Source organism: Eretmochelys imbricata, chromosome 9, assembly GCF_965152235.1.
Source record: "Eretmochelys imbricata isolate rEreImb1 chromosome 9, rEreImb1.hap1, whole genome shotgun sequence".
Classification (NCBI taxonomy): Eukaryota; Metazoa; Chordata; order Testudines; family Cheloniidae; genus Eretmochelys; species Eretmochelys imbricata.
The window spans coordinates 42,016,431-42,035,887 of record NC_135580.1 but is presented as its reverse complement, the minus strand read 5'-3'; the positions used below and the strand labels follow the sequence as shown (position 1 = coordinate 42,035,887).

Sequence of the window (19,457 nt, the reverse complement as noted above, 5' to 3'; positions counted from 1 at the left end):
TGGTCAGGCCAGATGATTCTAGCCTTGAAACCTATGAATCCAGTTGAGGCTTCTTGCTTTGGATGGAATGTTCTGAATACATGGGGCAAATGCACACAGAATAGAATCCGTATGAACAATCACTAGAAGAAGAATTGGGGAATCACATTACCATCTATGCATTTAGGTCAGGCAACCAAAATATATGGAAAGGAAGTGGAGCATAAAATTAGTAGCCTTGACTGACAGATATATTGTCTTTAGGATTCTGGTAGGCAGACCCAAAATGCTCTCAATAATTGCTTGCTGCTGAATACAATGGTACATACGTTTACATTTAGCCATTTGGCAAAGATCAGTAGAAAATTAGTTTTAGAAATATCACCAAAACTGCTAAATTTTGCTATACACGCTAGAATTTGATGACCGCAGAATTGCAGGATAATTTCTGGTAGTGATAGCAGTGCTATTTCTACTTACACAGTACTCAAGAGGTGTGTTAAAATAAATGTGTGTTTTAACAATGGGTGGGTTTTAAATTCAGGAAAATCATTTATAAAAATATGAACATGAATCAGATCTATATATAAACAATCTATATTACAAAAGCAATCCTACCTCCTTTTTCTCTTCCACCAACCCCAGCCCCCCAATAAATCAGTTATATCACATGGCTACAGATAGCTGTGTTGAGACATCATTGCTGTGAATGCAGACTTAAGAATGGCCACACTGGATCAGACCAATGGTCCACATAGTCCAGTATCTGGTCTTCCGTCAGAGGCCAGTATCAGATGCTTCAGAGGCAATGAAAAAAAACAGGCAATTTTTGAGTGATCATCCAGTTGTCCAGCCCAGCTTCTGACAGTCAGATGCTTCAGGACACTCAGAGCATGGGGATGCATCCATGACCAACTTGGCTAATAGCCACTGATGGGCCTATCTTCTGTGATATTATTCAATTCTTTTTTTTAAAACACAGTTATGCTTTTGGCCTTCACAACATCCCTTGGCAATGAGTTCTACACGTTGACTGTGCATTGTGTGAAGAAGTAGTTCCTTATGTTTGTTTTAAAGCTGCTGCCTATTAATTTCATTGGGTAACCCCTGGTTCTTGTGTTATGTGAAGGGGTAAATAATATTTCCTTATTAACTTTCTCTGCACCATTCATGATTTTGTAGACCTGTCACATCCCCCTCATAATCATGTCTTTTCTAAACTGAACAATCCCAGTCTTTTTAATCTCTCTTCATATAAAAGCTGTTCCATACCCTTAATCATTTTTTGCTCTTTTCTATACTTTTTCCAACTTTAACATCTTTTTTGAGATGGAGCAACCAGAACATGCAATATTCAAGGTGTGGGCGTACCATGGATTTATATAGTAGCATTATGATATTTTCTGTCTTATTATCTATCCCGTTCCTAATATTCAGGTAGCTTTTTTGAGTGCTGATGCATATTGAACAGCTGTTTTCAGAGAACTATGCACAATGTCTCCAAGATCTCTTTACTGAGTGGTAAAAGCTAATTTAGACCTCAGTTTTGTACGTATAGTTGGGATTGTGTCTTCCAGTGTGCATTACTTTACATTTATCAACACTGAATTTAATCTGCTTTTTTGTTGCCCAGTCACCCAGTTTTGGGAGATCCCTTTGTAACTCTTCACAGTCAGCTTTGGACTTAACTATTTTGAGTAATTTTGTATCATCTTCTCAGCTTTGCCACTTCACTGTTTACCATTTCCCAGATCATTTGTGAATATGTTGACCAGCACTGGCCCCAGTATAGATCCTTGGGGGACCTCATTATTTACCTCTCTCCACCGTGAAAATTGACCATTTATTCCTACCCTTTGTTTCCTGTCTTTTAATCAGTTACTGACCCATGAGAGGAACTCCCCTCTTATCCCATCAGTATCTACTTTGCTTAAGAGCCTTTCGTGAGGACCTTATGAATGCTTTCTGAAAGTCCAAGTATACTATATGCATTGGACCACCTTTGTCCACATGTTTGTTGAGATGTTCAGAGAATTCTAATAGATTGGTGAGGTGTGATTCCCCTTTACAAAAGCCATGTTCTTTCTTCTCAACATATCATGTTAATCTAGATATCTGAACATTCTTACCAGCAATTCCAGCAAATACCAATTTGCTGGTATTGAAGGTAGGTTTACTGGCCTGTAATTGCCAGGATCACCCATGGAGCCTTTTAAAAAAATAAATAAATAAATCAGTGTTACATTAGCTATTTGCCCATCATCTGGTACAGATGCTGACTTAAGCGATAGGTTATGTACCATAATGAGTAGTTCAGTTCACCTATATACGCAGGGGGTACAGTATTTTCTTAATACTTTGTTTTCAAATTAAATGAGTTAAATTACTTCTCTCTTAAAAAGCAAAAATGTTTCAAGTTTGCTACGGTGTATTTTTCCTTAGTCTAGGTCCACTTGCATGGGTGATCACTTTGCATTATTTTACTGCATGCTGATTATGCAAAGGACTGTGTGCTGGAACCGATCAACATACTTTGCTCCAGCTACAAGGTGAGGAGAGAAGTTATGACTTTATCTTAGACAGCAAAACAATACTTACCGGCCAAATTTCTCAGTGTTCCCTGTTTTGCCTTGTTGAATGACATGAATGAAATCATAGGTAAGAATGAAAGGCACTCGTTCCCTTTTAATTCCAAATTTGGATTTGAAGTTCCCAAGAATATGCCCAAAATCTATGTGAAAGAGCTAAACAAAAATAGAAATAAAAATTTATTTCTCCAGAAAAATATTCTGTTTCCTAATTTGTTTAAAAACTTAAAGGGGAGCTTGTCAGGAATGGTTAGCTAAAAACGAGACTCACAGTAATCCCCCATCTTGCCCTAAACACCCCATCTTTTGTGTATCTCTGAAGAGATGTAATTTCTTGTTTAGGGTTTTATTCTCAGTGTTTCAAAACTGAATAGAAAAATCAGTGCCAGCAACGTCCACACAGGAGGAAATATGGTCAGTCAGGAAGGAAATTTCAGTTTCAAGCTTCCAAGGTAGAGCAATAAACATTATTTATCTGTGTTAGGGCTTTACCATGATGCCCAACATCATAGTATCTGAGTGTTTTCCAAGTGAAATCCATAGCAATAGTGAAGTCCCCTATAGACTTCAAGGAGTCTCTGGCATTCCACCTTTCCAAGGTCAAAACTATGTCAGGGTAAGGCTTCTATTTTTTAAAGTTAATTAATTATTATCAAGATTTAATTTATTTCATGTTTTTGGTTGATGGGGCAGTGTCAGGGATATTAAAGGAAAAATTATTCTACGAATTAATAAAATACTGACAGGATTGTTCTAAAAATGAGAAAATGCTTTGTAGATGGAGGAGTGATTTCACTAAAATCGGGATAAAGCTACACTAGAAATAAAAAAAACTCATTATGAACAACGGTCTTTATTGAGAATATTCTTCATGTCTAACCCAGATGGAACCATACAGTTCAAAACTCTATACCTTGATTTTCTAGGTTGGTCATTTGCAAGATACATTGAGATTTGACCATAGCTATAATCATCTAGTGCCATAAGGAGTAGAATTGTGTAAATAATTAATTTTTCTGCTTTGGTGGCCAAACCAAACAATAATTTAAAAAAATTTCTGTTTGGGCTAACCCAAAACATACATGTTTCAGTTTTTCTGGAGAAACAAAGAAGATGAAAAAAATCTATTTTAGGTTGAACAAAACGTTTTGCTCAACCTGAAACTGAAGTGTTTTGTTTTCAAGGTTACCTTTTCAAAAAAATGTTAAAAACAAAACAGTGAAATTCTGAAACAAAATGTCTTACTGAAATAAGAAGCTAAAATTTTATGTTGTAGAAATGCTGAAAATGAACGGTTTGCACATTTCACAATATATATATTTGATCAATTTTTTTTTTCTGAAATAGACTTGAATATGTGTTTCGGTTAACCTGAATCAGCATTTTTCAGTGAAAAAAAATGGTTGGCATGAAAAACATTTGCCTAGCTCTAATAAGGAGACTTACTGGGTTTTGGGGAAATGATGAATTATTCAGGACAATCTTACTTGACAAATAATTATTTACAATATCTCCCCCAATCTACCAGATCAGAGTCAACCATAACGACTACCATTTACATATTTAGTTCCATATTTATATGTTTTATTCTAGTAAGACACTAAAACTAGAATAATAAAAATGTAATTGAAAAAACTCTCAAAATAAGCTTTCTACAAGAACTACAATGGCAAAGACTTTTTTTTAAAAAAATAGAGTTCATCTAACTGCTAACAGGGTTCTTACCTGACCATTCTTCCTGACCATGATATTGTCACTATGTCTGTCACCAATGCCCAGTACGTAAGTAGCTACACAGTAGCCAGCACAAGACAGGGTGAACTCCTCGATGGCTCGATCCAGGTCATCTCTAAAAATACAAAGGCAAACAATAATTCTACACATTAGCAATAATTCACCTTCTATTTTCACATTAAGATAACACACAATTTTGCTTAAACTAGGATCAGATATGGACATTTTAAAACAGCCCAATTGCAGGATTATTAAACCATTTCACTATGTAGTGAAACAAAGTTCCTCCTCTGCCTTGGTCGTTTCTGTGCTTTTCGGCAGATTTGCTCACCTCAGAGGTTCACAGCAGTCCTCAGTTTGGTTCCTTTTGTTAGTGGCACAAACCTGCCGTTCACTCAGCTAAACTCATCACTGGCCAGCATGGGGAAAAGGAGGCGAACAATCCCCGCAGTCTCTGCTGGCCGACATAATGGGTCGGGGAACAGGCCAGAGACCTTCCCCTCTGGTGGGACCCACAGTCCAGGTCAACTCCTCTTATATCAAATAGGGAGTTGTGGGGATGGGGGAACCCAGGCCCACCCTCTACTCCGGGTTCCAGCCCAGGGCCCTCTGGATTGCAGCTATCTACAGTGTCTCCTGTAACAGCTGCGTGACAGCTACAACTCTCTGAGCTACTTCCCCATGGCCTCCTCTCAACACCTACTTTGTCCTCACCACAGGACCTTCCTCCTGATGTCTGATAACGCTTGTACTTCTCAGTCCTCCAGCAGTACGCCTACTCACTCTCAGCTTCTTGCATGCCTCTTGCTCCCAGCTCCTCGCACACACCTCACTAACTGAAGTGAAGTCCTTTTTAAAACCAGGTGCTCTGATTAGCCTGCCTGTCCTAATTGATTCTGGTAGCTTCTTAATTAGCCTGCCTTAATTGGTTCCAGCAACTTCCTGATTGTTCTGGAACAGCTCATTATCTTACTCAGGGAAAAGGGACCTGCTTAATCTGGGGCTAACATGTCTACCTTCTGTTACTCTCCTGTAGCCATCTGGCCTGACCCTGTCACAGTAGAAATGCAGAAATTAAACTATTACAATGGGCAATGGCATTGAGCCAATAGGTATGTGTAATTATTATTTTCTTTAAATTATGTTTCATGGCTTATCCAATGATGTACAGCACAGATCGCTGCCAATGTTGGAATTCAGTGTTTGGATTGCTGTTTGAACTCCAAGAGCAACCTGAATCTGAAATCTAAAAAGAGAAAGGCAACAAACTTGCAGAGACAGCTATATATATATGTACTTGTGCATACATGCATGCATACAATGGGCGAGATCCTCACTCCGCTCAGCCCTTTTACATTGCGTAAAAGGGACAGAGCAATGTAAAAGGCATCTAAAAGCTCTTGATCCAGCCAAGGGAAGACTCTCAAGGCACAGGAACAGTGAAAGACAATGAGACTGCTGTCTGAGGACTCCTTGGCAAGCCCTGGCATACAGGGAGTGCTGGAGGCAGGGATACAGCACTCAGTGCTTGGAGATTCCAGACAGCGCTGTGGCCCAGTGGGTCCCATTAAAGTCCTGAGGGCTGTCTAAATTATGCGTGAGACTGCAGAGCTTACAGCCGCCTTAGCCTCTCCCAGTTCCTGAGATGTGAGTTTTCTGCTGAGCCTCTTAGAGGTGCAGTGCAGAAACTCACCCAAACCTTCTGGATATGCATTATGGTGATGCTATAATGGCTCCAGAATTAAGGTTGCTTTGAATTTAAAGAGGGGGATCAAACCTATTTATTATGTGTGAATAATACAGTGTATCCTCTACTAATTCTGAGAACAGAATACATTTTCGGACAATTTACATGAAAAAAGGGTGCTCTGAATCACTTTGCAGGATTGAACCCTAAAATGGGATTTTTTCTTAATCCTCAAAACAGATTTTCACTTTGTAAGGAATTTTATAACAAGTTATAAGCAAGAAATACACATGAAAATTTACCCTAAATTGTATTCCTTTAGCCAATTTAAGAGAGCATCTTTGTTGAATGCAGCAGCAGCAGCAACATTGCTACTATTTAACTGAATATCTGCAATGGTTTCTGAAGCAGAAACAGCCTCAATAAGGCCAGAATGGTCTCCTGTTGCTAAACAACCATATGGCAACATCCTGAAACAAAAACAGAGACACTATTAAAAAAAATTAGGAAGATTGTTTCTTTCAACACAAACATTCTTGAGCTGAATGTCCATGTTAATTTTAAGGATAAACTCTCAGAAGTTAATAAATGGACATGTTTCTAGAGCAAAAATATCAACACTTTATTTAAAAATAGTATTTTCCCTCCACTACATAAATACAGAAACTGCTATAGAAGCTCACTTTTACAAATCCCAATCTTACAAATGGCCACTTCTATGAAACAATTTCCTGAATTTTTTCGGGGGTGGGGAGGGGGAGAAGAAGGGCAGGAAGGGCAGATATCACATAACAAAAATCATGTAGATGAAGAACAAGTCAATATCCTTTCACATTTTGATGCCTTCAGTGTATTGGAAATTGCTTTGCAATACTTGAAAGGACAAGAAGAAAATGATGCAGTGCACAATACAACAATTTATACACTGTAACTACTGTAATTCTGAGTGCTTAATTTTAAGACCTTTTCCACTTTACAAACTCCTCAGTCCCCAATTAGTTTGTAAAACAGGGGTTCTACTATATGGGAAATATGCAACACTTTGCTTTTTACTGAAGTGTAATTCTGTTAGAAAAACAATAGAGGGAGCCATTTCATGTCAGTTGCTAGTTTACAGTGTAAATGGGCTGTAAAGAGGAAGTAAATTACATTCACACTCACTTTAAGATTCCTTTATAGGGTGGTTTAATGAATGGTGTGGTTTAAGAGTGGTTTAAAGGTGCCTTAGTTTAAATGAAAATCCAGCCCCCTCTATGTTTTAGCACAATATCTATCGGATTTCCATTCTTCCTAGTTCAATTAAAAAGTTTCAAGACATTAATAAAGAGGTAGCACAGTATCTCCCCCAAAGTGTTTAAGAATGACCATCATAGGATGCTTGGGTGCATTACAAAGAGAGAAAATAATACAGAACATATCTAACAGAATATATATGCTTTTAACAATCTGTGCCATAGGCAAGATAAAATTCTGAAAGTTGGTACACTCCTTCATTCTGGACTGCTGATTACAGACAGGTTTCAGAGTAGCAGCCGTGTTAGTCTGTATCCGCAAAAAGAAAAGGAGTACTTGTGGCACCTTAGAGACTAACAAATTTATTTTAGCATAAGCGAAGTGAGCTGTACTCCTTTTCTTATTACAAAAACCCAAATCTGGAATTTCTTTTACAGAACACCAAAATGTTATCATTCTACCATCCATCACCACCACACTAATTTAAAATCAAGAAAATTGTCAAAGGCAAGCAAGTGCACACCACAGGCACTGACGTTGATAGCGAAGTCCATCTAGAGAGAAGCATATTGGCAACACATCATTATGTTATACTCAACAATGGCAATCCCTTCGGTTTTCAGTTTTGATAATTCATATTGAAGTAAATTAGAGCTAAGATTAAACTGGACCAGACAAATGCAAAAAATATGGTGAGGAGGTGTAGACGGCGATACAAAAAACAGGATTAGGGTTATTTAATGCAGAAGTAATTTAACTGAGGTATTTACAAGTATGGAGAATAGGGTCACATATAGATGTTAACAATATTTACAATTCAAATAAATATGAAGCAGTTTCATCAAATCTGGAGTTCTAGTTGTACACTATTCCCACCATTAACCCTAAGAAGACTATTTTATATCTCTTCATTAAAGTAACTGATTCTAAAACTGAAATTTACTATATTCACTACAACAGAAATTACAAAATATTCATAAATATTAAAAAGCTGGTTACTGATTTTAGGATTCATTTAATTAGACCAAAATATGGCACCAAATATAGTGGACATGAGCTGAAAAGTATACGGTTAAAATTACTACCCACTGGTCTTGAAAAGTAAACTGACCTTCTTGTCCATTAGGGTGGGGACAGATGCTGAATTAACCCTGCTCCTGCCAGTCTCCTCTACTTTCCCACCACACCTTTCCCTTCTCCTCACTCTGAGCTGCAGAACAGAGTCTCCCCCCTCACAATTTCTCTAGCCCTCTCTCACTATGTAAATGTTTGAATTCTGGGTTGCTATGAGCAGGTAGAATGCCTCCTGCTGCCAGTCACCCATATTATCTCTTCATGCAGGACCATTTCAGAATCTGTGTCAAGAATTCACCATTGAAAGCCACCAACCCCTTTTATGGTTTCCTAGTCTAGGGCAGGGATAGGACCAGCGGAAGGACAAGTCGGGGCAAAGCTAGAAGGCAGACTGAAGAGAATACATGGATTGAGAATCCCAACCCTGGCCTGGCAACAGCTATCTCCCCCTCCCTCCTCTCTAGTAAACATCTCTTAGCAGCCCCGACACAATTCAGGAAACTGTGTTTTTGGGACATATAAAATTCAACAAAAAAAAAAAAACATACTGTAAGGAATAATCTTCCATTGGCAGTGAAAAGAGCTACTTCTTTTTCCATCTCTACCATTCAGCGGAATAACAGAATCATATATATGTAATACAATCTGTCTGAGACACATAAAATAAAGCCTAAATGTGGATGATTTGGTTGTAAGATATATCCATATTATTGCTCAGTATTTCAGAAATCTGTTCTTATAATGAACAAACTAAAAAAAATTCAGATTTGTAACCTTTTCTTTTTTATTACAGTCTCTTTCCCAATTAAAAAAAACCCAACATCCCAGACAGAGTTTTCACACTGGAATTAAAGAATACATATAACAACTGCATAACACCAGGGTTCATGGTGCAAGGAAACACTGCCCATCCTTATCACGACATGAAAATGTAAGCCAAGTATTGCTAGGTTAAAGTGCAAGCTGGCGCTCTTCCATGGCATTTCAACCTACCCTACTTGTAGCTTAACTTGGCACATATCCAACAACTTCCCCTTCAAAAGCAAGCAATGATGAAAGCTATTCAGCCCCTGGAGGACAGTGTGCTTACAACTGGAGGAAAAAACATTCTTGTCAGAGAGACAGTTTGACAGGAGTCAAATTGGGGACAAATCCTCAGGGCTCTGTCCATCTCCTTCTAGCCTTTTTGCCTTCAACATCTGTCAGTGGGATACCTTCCTCCTTTTTGAAGACCATGTAAAGACCACTGACAGATCTATAAGTAATCTTTGGCAATAAATATAATCTTCTTTCTGCACTGTATTTTCTCTAGTATCTTTCAATCCCTAACTATTTCAAAAGTTTAATTCTTCAAAAGGGATCTCTTCCAAATAAATGGGAGAGTATTGGTACTTCATTACATCAGCATGTTCTTCTATTTTCAGGTATAGCATTCAGTCTACTAAATGACTGAAATCCTACAGACAAAGAAAGGTTTTCTTTCGGTTTTTCTAAAATAAACTTTCCTTAATTTACTTGTAGTACCCACAGTGCCAATGCCAGACCTCACACCTATCAATACAGGTAAAAATGAAAATCCACTGTAGGCTTCTTGACAATAAAGGTAAATATACGTATATAACCCTCTTTGTCTATCAATGTAGTAACTAAGCACACCAACCACCGTAATATGTAGGTTTTGGATTAAAGCATCTTGGTTTATATGTGAAAATTCAGTTGAGTCCTGGGAAAAAAATACACAGCCTTTGAAAACATTTGTCTACATTGGGAAAATGGGTGGTATTTTAAAGTTGTGTTGACTCCCGTTCACTCCCCTCTAAGAGTTAACCATGACCAGATAGCATGTTTTTTAAACATAACTATCTTTACCCAAAATCCTGTGGCAAAATGGTTTTAAAAATGTGTTGGATAACATATTTTAAAATACCACTCATTTCCCCAGTGTAGACAAACCTGAAGTTATGAGATAAGCTGACTGTAAAGCAAGTCAATATATCCAGGTGAAAGGTTGGTCTCTAAATCTCCTACCCCTGTCCAGCTGTGCAGCACAGAAGACCAACACATGCTCCCAAGTATCTGAATACTTTGTCTCCCTTCCAGGAGAGGATGATCTGCTGGAGTTTCTGTCCTTGCATAGATCCCAAGCAGAAGAGAAGAACTGGACTGAGCCTCCATTTAGAATTGCTATAAACATTCTGGTTTTGGTGGTTATAAGAGAACTCTGGCCCCCATCCCAGACTGCTCATCTGCTGCGTAGTGCTTTCTGCACCAGGGCCAGTTCACTGAAGCTGCAAAATCTGTGGTGGCAGGGGGCCCCAGACTGGATGAGGCTCCCATGAGAAGACTGCTTGAGGCAGTAAGCAAGTGCTCCTGCTCTTTTAAAAGGAAAGGTGGAGAAAAGAAGCAACAGAACAACTGGAGCCTGGCTGTTTTCACAGGAGTGTGGTTGGTGGATAAGGATCCAGAGTGAAGTAGGAGAAGCTGGGAAGCCTAGGGCCTTCTGTGCACCCAAAAGAGCACATGGGGCAGCAGCAGAAGGGAGACTTATCATTCAAAGAAATGGGGGGCAGGAGGATTGGAGGAGAAAGGGGCAGAACTGACTGGACTGGAGGGGTAGGGGTGATTTTTTCAGCCAGATTGAATTGTTTTGTTTGGCGGATTGAAGATGTGTCAGTGGAAATTAATATGGTTAGACTTCAGTTGTGTGGAAGTACCAGTATTTTTCCCCTGTGCTAATAGCTTTAGTCCTCAAGCAAATAAATTGAGGACATATTTTTCAAAGTCTGCTATTCAATCCTTTCTTCAGGCTCTATGCCTCGTGAACAGCAGACACACCCAACACCTGACCCTCACAAGAGCTCAGCCTGGTTATTTTTATATTTTATGATGAGACACATGTGCTGTAGAATTGGGGTTATTTACATTTGATTTTGTGGTAGGGGTGACTTATGGTTCTCTCCCCTGCTTCCAGCATATGCTACTGTTGCTGTCATAACTAAGGCTATTTCAGTGTGCCCGGATCACCATCTGGATACTGCTGCCTGAATACTTCTTAATTCTTTTTGCAGCCTCTACACCCCCTCAGAATTTTGTTTGTAAGCATAAATTATAAAGGATGGATGAGAGCGGGGCTCCCAATCAAACAGATCCACAGGGAACCCTGAGCGTGTCTGAACCAGCCCTATGCTCCATTACGGTGCAGCTCTCTGTGGGGGTTCCCCTTACGACTCTTTCTGAGAGTTTATGGAGGCAATCTTTGGAGTGCATGGCATCTCTCTTCATCTCCCTTTGACGACCTTAGAAAGTAGGTCAGTCAGAGAAAACACATCTAATGACCCATCAAATTAATTCCCAATTGCCAAACGCTGTGTGTGGGGCTGGGCTGGAGTCATAGAGTCTACCCCTGAGAAGGGAGTAACTGAGGAATGCCTGATCTGGTGCTCTCCAGCTGCCAGGAAGGCAGTCCTTTTCCCCAAGTATTAGAGCAGCCTCCTGTAGGCTATTCATAATAGTATAAATTATCTGCAAATATATTTCTCTCTTTTCAAAGAAAAAATTAATCAGATGTTCAACTTTACAACAACTAAGCAAACATTCAATTATCCTAAAGCAAACATACACTTCCTGAAGTAATCTGTCTATTTAAATTCTTCTTATATCTTAGACTTTACTAAAAGGAATCTTCTCATAAATAGCATATTTTCCTGATGGGTAACTTGTTTATAATTTTCCATATCTGTGTGGTTTGATGCGATGTGCCTGTAAAATCATACTATGAGTCTTCAACTACAAATGTTTAAATGATGAGATCAAATTCTCCAGCTGGTGTAGCCTGAATATTATTTAAAAATATGCTGACTTCTAGCTTACTGCAAAGATGTATATAGTTTAGCAATTAAAATCACAAACTGTAAAGATTACAACCCTGCACCTCACATGGTTTCAAGTTATGGACAATGACGGCATGGAATGCTAAATTGCAAGGCTGTTAAAAAAAAAATCAACGTATTGTTAGAAACATTAGTTCCAAAGATGTTCTTAGAAATCAGTCTTTTTTTTCTTTTTTTTTTTTGCAGGGGGAGGATAGTCAACTAAAACTAGCATTTGTGTGCTTGTATATGTATCCTCAGCAGTGGGTGAAGTGGCAGAGGCAGCTGCCTAATAGCTAGTGTCCTGCACTATAATGCTATATTCCTTATCTTGTCATTTCAACTCTTGGAACTGGTACTAGTGCAAAAATGTCATGTTGAGTGCTGTAGTGAGTGGGTGGAAGGAGGTGAGTTCTTTATGTTGCTCTGTAACAAAGACTGGAAGATATAAGAGCAGGGCCTACTAGCTCTGAAAGAAGTTCTGTGCTGTTCAGTCCAGTCGTCAATGAGTAGAAGGAGGGTGACTACGATCTGGGGATGTACATTAAAGATGGTAATAATAGGAGCAACTCTTAAGCTTTAAGATGGGTACTAAAGATGAACCTTTGGAAGAAAAAAAAAGTGTCAAGTTCATGACTACTAACATTGATGATTAAAAAGTTTGCCCTCTTCATTAAAGTACATTATGGTAAATCATATGTCAGAAGTCTACTGCAGTTAAGCAACCCTCATTACCTCTCTTTAGGTGCAGGAAATTATGTTTATTCCTTCCTTAGCATAAACCCATGATAATAGCTAGATTGGCACTATATTCTGTTCCACTGGCATTCAGAAATAGCATTTCAAAACTGGTCCAAAATGAGTGATATCTGCACTATTAATTTAAGTTTCCAATCCCTAAATTATTGAAAATCATGTATGTTTTCATTGCAGTACATTGAGCTACTTTAAAACATTTACATCATCTTATTTCAATATTAACTTTACTAGGATAAACTGTGGCATTTTCCTATGCTTCCAATATAATACAGCAATGAAGGATTTATAGCATGGTAAGGTAAACGTACACGTACATATACCCCCCTAAAGATACCAAGAAGTGAAACGGACAAACTGCTTCGCAGATTTAATACATCATGTTTCTCCCTCTCACCCTTTGTTCCCTATATTATCAGGGAACAAGTGGTAAGAAACCAATTATTACAGGGATATCATACTTAACCAGTCCTTCTTGTCTTTAATATAAAATTTATTTGTTCTCTTTTTTTATTGTAGTTTGACTGCACAGAAGTCAAAAGCATTTTCTGAAGATTTTCATGAGAATCAGTTATAATCCAATTATAAGAATAAATGAAAGTGTACTTTTTCAGGGCTCAGTGCAGGAACTAAACCTCAATGACATTATATACATCATCTATGAGATGTAGTAATTATTCACATTGGAGGTGTGTTCCAGGTCAGAAGAACTGAAGTGGGTTTTAGCCCATGAAAGCTTATGCCCAAATAAATTTGTTAGTCTTTAAGGTGCCACAAGTACTCCTCAATTTTTTTGCATATATAAACTATTTAACTTGAAAAACTGTCATTAGGAAACAAAGGCAATATAATAGGTAAGGAAATGTCATTTTTTTAAAATTATGCTAACACCTCTAGTAAAAAAGAGCATTTAAGAGTTAACTCACTGGAGGTTTATTTAAACATAGCACGGAAGTAGAAAAAACTAAAGAAAGAAAGTTACTTTCACCAGGCATGCATTACCTTACATCAAACAGAAACTAGGCTTATTTGTAACAGTCCCACATGTTGTTGCCTCTGTTCACTTTGCCTTCGGGCTATATTAGACTGTGCTAAATATGCTTCAAATTTGACTAGAATGAATACAAAACTACATTAAAAAAGTTAAAGTTCTGACTTAAACTGGTAAAAGTAGGCATAGTGAAAATGATCAGTCTAAGTATTGCCCCTCACATAGCATGAATCATCATACACAACTGAGATCCCTTTATAAAAGGTTGAAGAGAGATCACACTGATGATCTTAACTCTAATATTCCTTTATTTACCCAACTTAAGTCAGACACTTATTTAAATACACCATAGAAAGCTGAGAGAAAATTTTTGCCTAAATGCCTTGAAGAGGATGTTTCAATTTCAGCACAGAAATTCACAAGGGCAATTTCCTGCAGTGATAGGTTTCAGAGTAGCAGCCGTGTTAGTCTGTATCTGCAAAAAGAAAAGGAGCACTTGTGGTTAGTCTCTAAGGTGCCACAAGTACTCCTTTTCTTTCTGCAGTGATAGGCAGTATTCTCTTAACAGGTAAAACGACACTGGGAGATTTGGCAAACTCCATTCCCTCCTCAACATTGCAAAATTCCTCGGTTTTATTTAATTAAAAATTACAGTATTAACTATTTTTGGATTACTTCTTTTAGATCATTAGATTACTTGTGTCTACTTTTGGGTCATTGTAAATAAGGACTTAAAATGTATTTTGGTTTCTATGCTAGAGACTTTTCACTGTGAAAAACATCCCAGAATTCTGCAGAATTAGGATAGTTTGCACTAGTTCAAACTGTTTCCAAACAAATGAACTGAAATACTTACTTCGAGGGAGGGAGAGGTGCGGGTGGATGGGGGATAGTAATTTTTCCTAGTCCTGTCTTGAACCTTAGTCTACATTCTTCTTTCCCTCTACTGTAACACTTGCCAGTTTAAATTTTAAGTAAGAATCCAGTTTAATACAAATTACCAAACAAAATAAAAATACAGAATTCAGGTTTCAGTTTGGGTTAAAAAAGACAAATATTAACATTTAAAGACAGTGGTACACTAATATGCTGTGCAATAAAAAAAAAAATCTGTTCTTCAGAGAGTGATTTCAATAATGAACTACAAGTGCATATACAAGAACATAATTTGCTCCCAAAAGAACTTTGTGCAAGTTTCCTTTGTGGCCATTTTTGCACTCTACAGAAATGTTGAGACGCTGCTATTAATGGAAGTAGCTACACGGGTTATAAATATATGCAGGGGATGATCATAAGCCAACTTTTTGGCACAAAGTAGTAGTACGAAACCTACTTCCAGTAATATCAACTAATATAGACATGAATGCCAGTAAAACAACAAATCAAAGTGGACTCCAACCCAGTAGAAATACTTGAATTATGAAAAAATACTAAAATGACATGCTGTGACAGCCATATCTAGCCTGATTTCATCAGTCTATAAATTTGGATGATTTTAATAATTTGTGTGACACATTTATATTTGAGACATGATGTCTATATCCTGAATTACACTCTATGTAAAGAGCCCGACTCCCTCCAGATGGCAATGAAGTACTGTTCAAGGTGATGTCATAAGCCCTTGAAAAGTAATAGTTAACTGATATGTATTGGACATTCTGGGAAAAGCCACCCTACTGAAACCTGCCTTGAAGATGTGAATGAAGATTCATACCGGGGAAGATGTACTTACAGAGACAAAGGCCTCATACTTATGTATTTTTTGGAGATACAGAGCAAAGACAAGTCAGCTGAACTTGGTATTCAAACATTCTAGCCCATTCAGTATTGCGCCAGAATGACCATTAAAGGCATCAAAGCAAGCAAACCTCAAAGGTGCTCAGCACAGCTATGCCATATACTTGCCGCTGAAATGTATTCTCAGTTTGAGAGCTGCACAAGGGCTGTATGAGATTAAAGTGCTTAACTGGAGTTGGTAGGTCAGTGATACAATAACTCTGAGCACATCAAAATGACAATTCATGCTGCCTTGAGAATTTTTTTTAAAAAACGCTCAGGGGAAGAATCTTCTATTTCCTTCCATGGCCTTTGGGTCTCACACAGATCTAATACTTCTCAATCGGATATTGTAATCCTCCTGTAAGGGATCCATATGGATATCTACTCATGAATAGCTTAATGTGTCTAATTTCCAATCCTTTTCTGCCTGCCACTTAGGTCTGGTTATTAAAGAACTGCGAAGTTGCATTCCAGATCCACATACTCCCAGAATTCAACACAGTAGCTAGCCCCACCCCCAGCTAGTTCACAGCTCAGCCAGTGGCTAGCCCCCTAGATAATTCATGGCTCAGCCAATGGCTAGTCCCCCTAGCTGTAGCCAAACATAACTATGCTCTTTGGTCAAAATTCTCTACTCTGGCTGGCAAACAGAGATTCGCCTTCTAAGTTTTTACCTCACTTGGAGATACACAGCATTGAATGCTAACTAGGACTACCACTTCCTGGACCACAACATGAAGCACATTTATATTAGTTCTGAAAGACCAAGTTAACAGTTAATCCACAAAATCATTACATGACAGAATATCACAGACAATGTTTTCCAGAACTATATATTCCTGACATATACCAAAGAATCATAAAAATTGACTGGTACACCCTTATTCAAGTGTTTCCTGTCACCAAAAGACTAAGGCCCAGATTTTTAAAGGTATGTAGGTCTCGCTGTGTTCAGTGCTGCAACACCTAGATGATTTAGGAGTCTAAATCTCATTTGTAATACTGATTTAAGCACTTAGGAGCCTAACTCCCATTGACAGCTGATGGGATTTGGGCTCCTAAATCAGTTAGGCATTTTAACACTGAACGCAGCAATTCCTAATTACCTTTAAAAATCTGGGCCTAAGTTCCAAAAGAAAGCCAAACAGACAAAGCAATTGATGGCATGAAAGCAGTCACTCAAATGCGAGACAAAAATGTGTGTAAATAACATGACAAGATGACTTCACCATGACAAAGGTGACAGCATATTTGCTTGGTACACAACAAAAAAGCACATCATTTCCCATTCACTTCACTACTTCCAGTATTTCTCTCTCACAATAATTTGGACCATTTTGAGTCAGAAACCAAAAAATGCTGAGAACAACTGGTTAGGTAGTATTGACTTCTCTGGAAAAAATGGAATTACCAAAACTTTTGGCCATTGCAGAATTCCCCTTTATATAGGTGTCAATCCTTAAATTTGCACCTGTCCACCAGCAATCTGCAGTTTGGAGGAGTTAATTGTGAATGAAAAGTGGAAGCCTGGCACTGTTTGACTATTATGAATCAATTTTTTGGATAAGCTGGGTTGAGGGGTGCAGCATTGCTAGGTTTCAAGGAGGATAAACCTATGTGGAGGGCCTTTGAGGAGAGCTGTGAAAGCCAGTGTTCGTAACTTGGAGGTGTTCCTTTGTAATACTGAGTGGTCTTTGAGGAGAAAATGCAGAGAATGGTTGGGGATGCCTTCTTGGACTCCTCCCTTAGTTGAAAAGTCAGGCTCATTTACTGTGGGTCCATATTGCCCGAGGCTGGGACAATGAGCAGCAGAAAGGCAATCTGAATTTTAATTACGGGCAAGTGAAATCTCATCAAAAAAGACTGAGGAAGCGAAGACAATCCTAGCTGGCACAGCAGATGCGCTTTTAATAATGAACCTCTATCTTTTAAGTGCTCAGGGGGCATTGAGGCTGTTTTAGTCAGATGGATTCTTGTCACTAAAAAGGTCTTGTCCAGTGGAGAAGATAAGTTTGGGACAAGGAAAACAGTCACATCCTCAACAGTCAATTCCCTTTGCTAAAGCTATAGGTATCTGGTTCCCCGATTCCAGCCTTGTTGAACACTATTCCTCAGTATGTGGTGTAGAAGCTATGCTGAAGATCCTGGGTTAACAGTTAAGATTTCTGGCACAGGAGAGAGACAGACTCAGTCAGACTGGACTGTACTACCTTGCCAAATCTAATCTAATCTATTTTTCCCAAAGCCTTGTCCTCTTTATCAGTCTTTATCAACACACTGAACTGCAGGAAAACTAAGCAAGAGAATTCAGGAAAGCAAAGTAAGAGTTAAGGTTAAAGACTGTGCACTGCAGAACAAGACCTCGGACCTTTATAGTGGTCTTCAGACAATAATCAAATAATTGCTTGAATATGAATGTAACTTGTGAATACATTTAGAACTACTGCATGTGAAACCATGATAACTGCAGGCACATTTGTTAATCAGAAGGCCTGAAAACTTGGGAAAAAATTCTGTAATTGCATTAGCCGCATAACTGCTGATATGAGAAGTGAAAATGTACCAGTTAGAGACTACCTTGTCTACTCAGGGAAACTGGATTCTCTTTGCATTGGATTCAGAAAAAATTCTTACCGGAGGTCGAGACCGGCTTCTTTCCAAAGTAAGTCCATCAAACGCAAAATCTGGAGTGTCAACATGTCTTGCCGTAGATCTGCAAAAGAAAGATTAAAAAAATGCTACTTTAATTGAATAATTTCATGTTGTTTGTATTAAAGGCAATAAAAAGTCAGTAGTCAATTACATCAAAACATACATAATAAATATATGGAGATATACCTATCTCCTAGAACTGGAAGGGACCTTGAAAGGTCATCAAGTTCAGTCCCCTGCCTTCACTAGCAGGACCAAGTAAACATTATAACATTTTATTCAAAGAATGCTGCCCAATCAAATACTACATCAGTCCCAAAGGTTAAATGGGGCTAATAAAAAATACGGAGCCCCAACAGATAAAATGACACATGGATGGGTTTCTAATGGGTTAGGCTTAAATAGTATCTGCTTTTCGAGTTATAGGAAGGCATGGGTAACTTATGGCAACAAAAAAGCTATACAGTCTAAATGCAAAGAAAAAAGGAGAAGCAAAAAATATAAATTCTCAACTTCACTTACCATCACCATTTTTAAAGATGATCCCAAAGAGATCCCCTCCAAACATCTTATTGTTGTATACTATCCATAAAGGCTTCATTTTAGAATCCATATATTTACACTTCTCAACACTGGAGGGAAATACAACAACTATTTTACTCAATTAAGTAAACACTCTTTATTTGTAAGAATGAAGTGCAATAAAAAGTTTTAGAGTTCTAGTGTGGAATTGTTTTATACTTTGGTTGAATGCCATTCCAAACTTTCATTTCAGCACTATCATGCGAGTTATACTTGGCAAATTTACATCTATATAAATTTATATCTGGAAATTACTAAACCTAATGCCTGAAATAGCTGTCTGTATTTTCTAAGAAAATACATGACCTTCTTTAAATCCAACCCATTCAAATTTTACAGTTTTCTGTCTGTATTTAACTGCTGAGCATAGTATTCTAATGGCTAACATGTTTATTGTTCTGAACAGAAGCCAAGACTGTACTCTGACTGACTTTTAGGTTTATATATATATAACTACAAGATCAGAAAGAGCGTTAAGTTTTAAGGTGGATAGCAAAAATCTTCAACCCAAACTAAAACTGACATCTTACCCT

General features: G+C 38.0%; 1 protein-coding gene across 5 annotated transcripts in view; it reads right to left on the bottom strand.

Annotated features, from left to right (window-relative positions):
* PIK3CB (phosphatidylinositol-4,5-bisphosphate 3-kinase catalytic subunit beta) overlaps positions 1-19,457 on the bottom strand; it is a 154,341-nt gene that overhangs the window by 7,997 nt on the left and 126,887 nt on the right. For 4 of the 5 annotated variants that reach the window (XM_077826519.1, XM_077826521.1, XM_077826520.1 and 1 more), the window contains 5 exons: positions 18,865-18,974; positions 18,325-18,403; positions 6,291-6,458; positions 4,293-4,416; positions 2,578-2,723 (listed from right to left, as the gene is read on the bottom strand). In XM_077826519.1, the coding sequence (XP_077682645.1) occupies positions 2,578-2,723; positions 4,293-4,416; positions 6,291-6,458; positions 18,325-18,403; positions 18,865-18,974 (627 nt within the window). The remainder of the gene's footprint in view (positions 1-2,577; positions 2,724-4,292; positions 4,417-6,290; positions 6,459-18,324; positions 18,404-18,864; positions 18,975-19,457) is intronic. The other variant, XR_013347118.1, reaches the window with a different exon arrangement.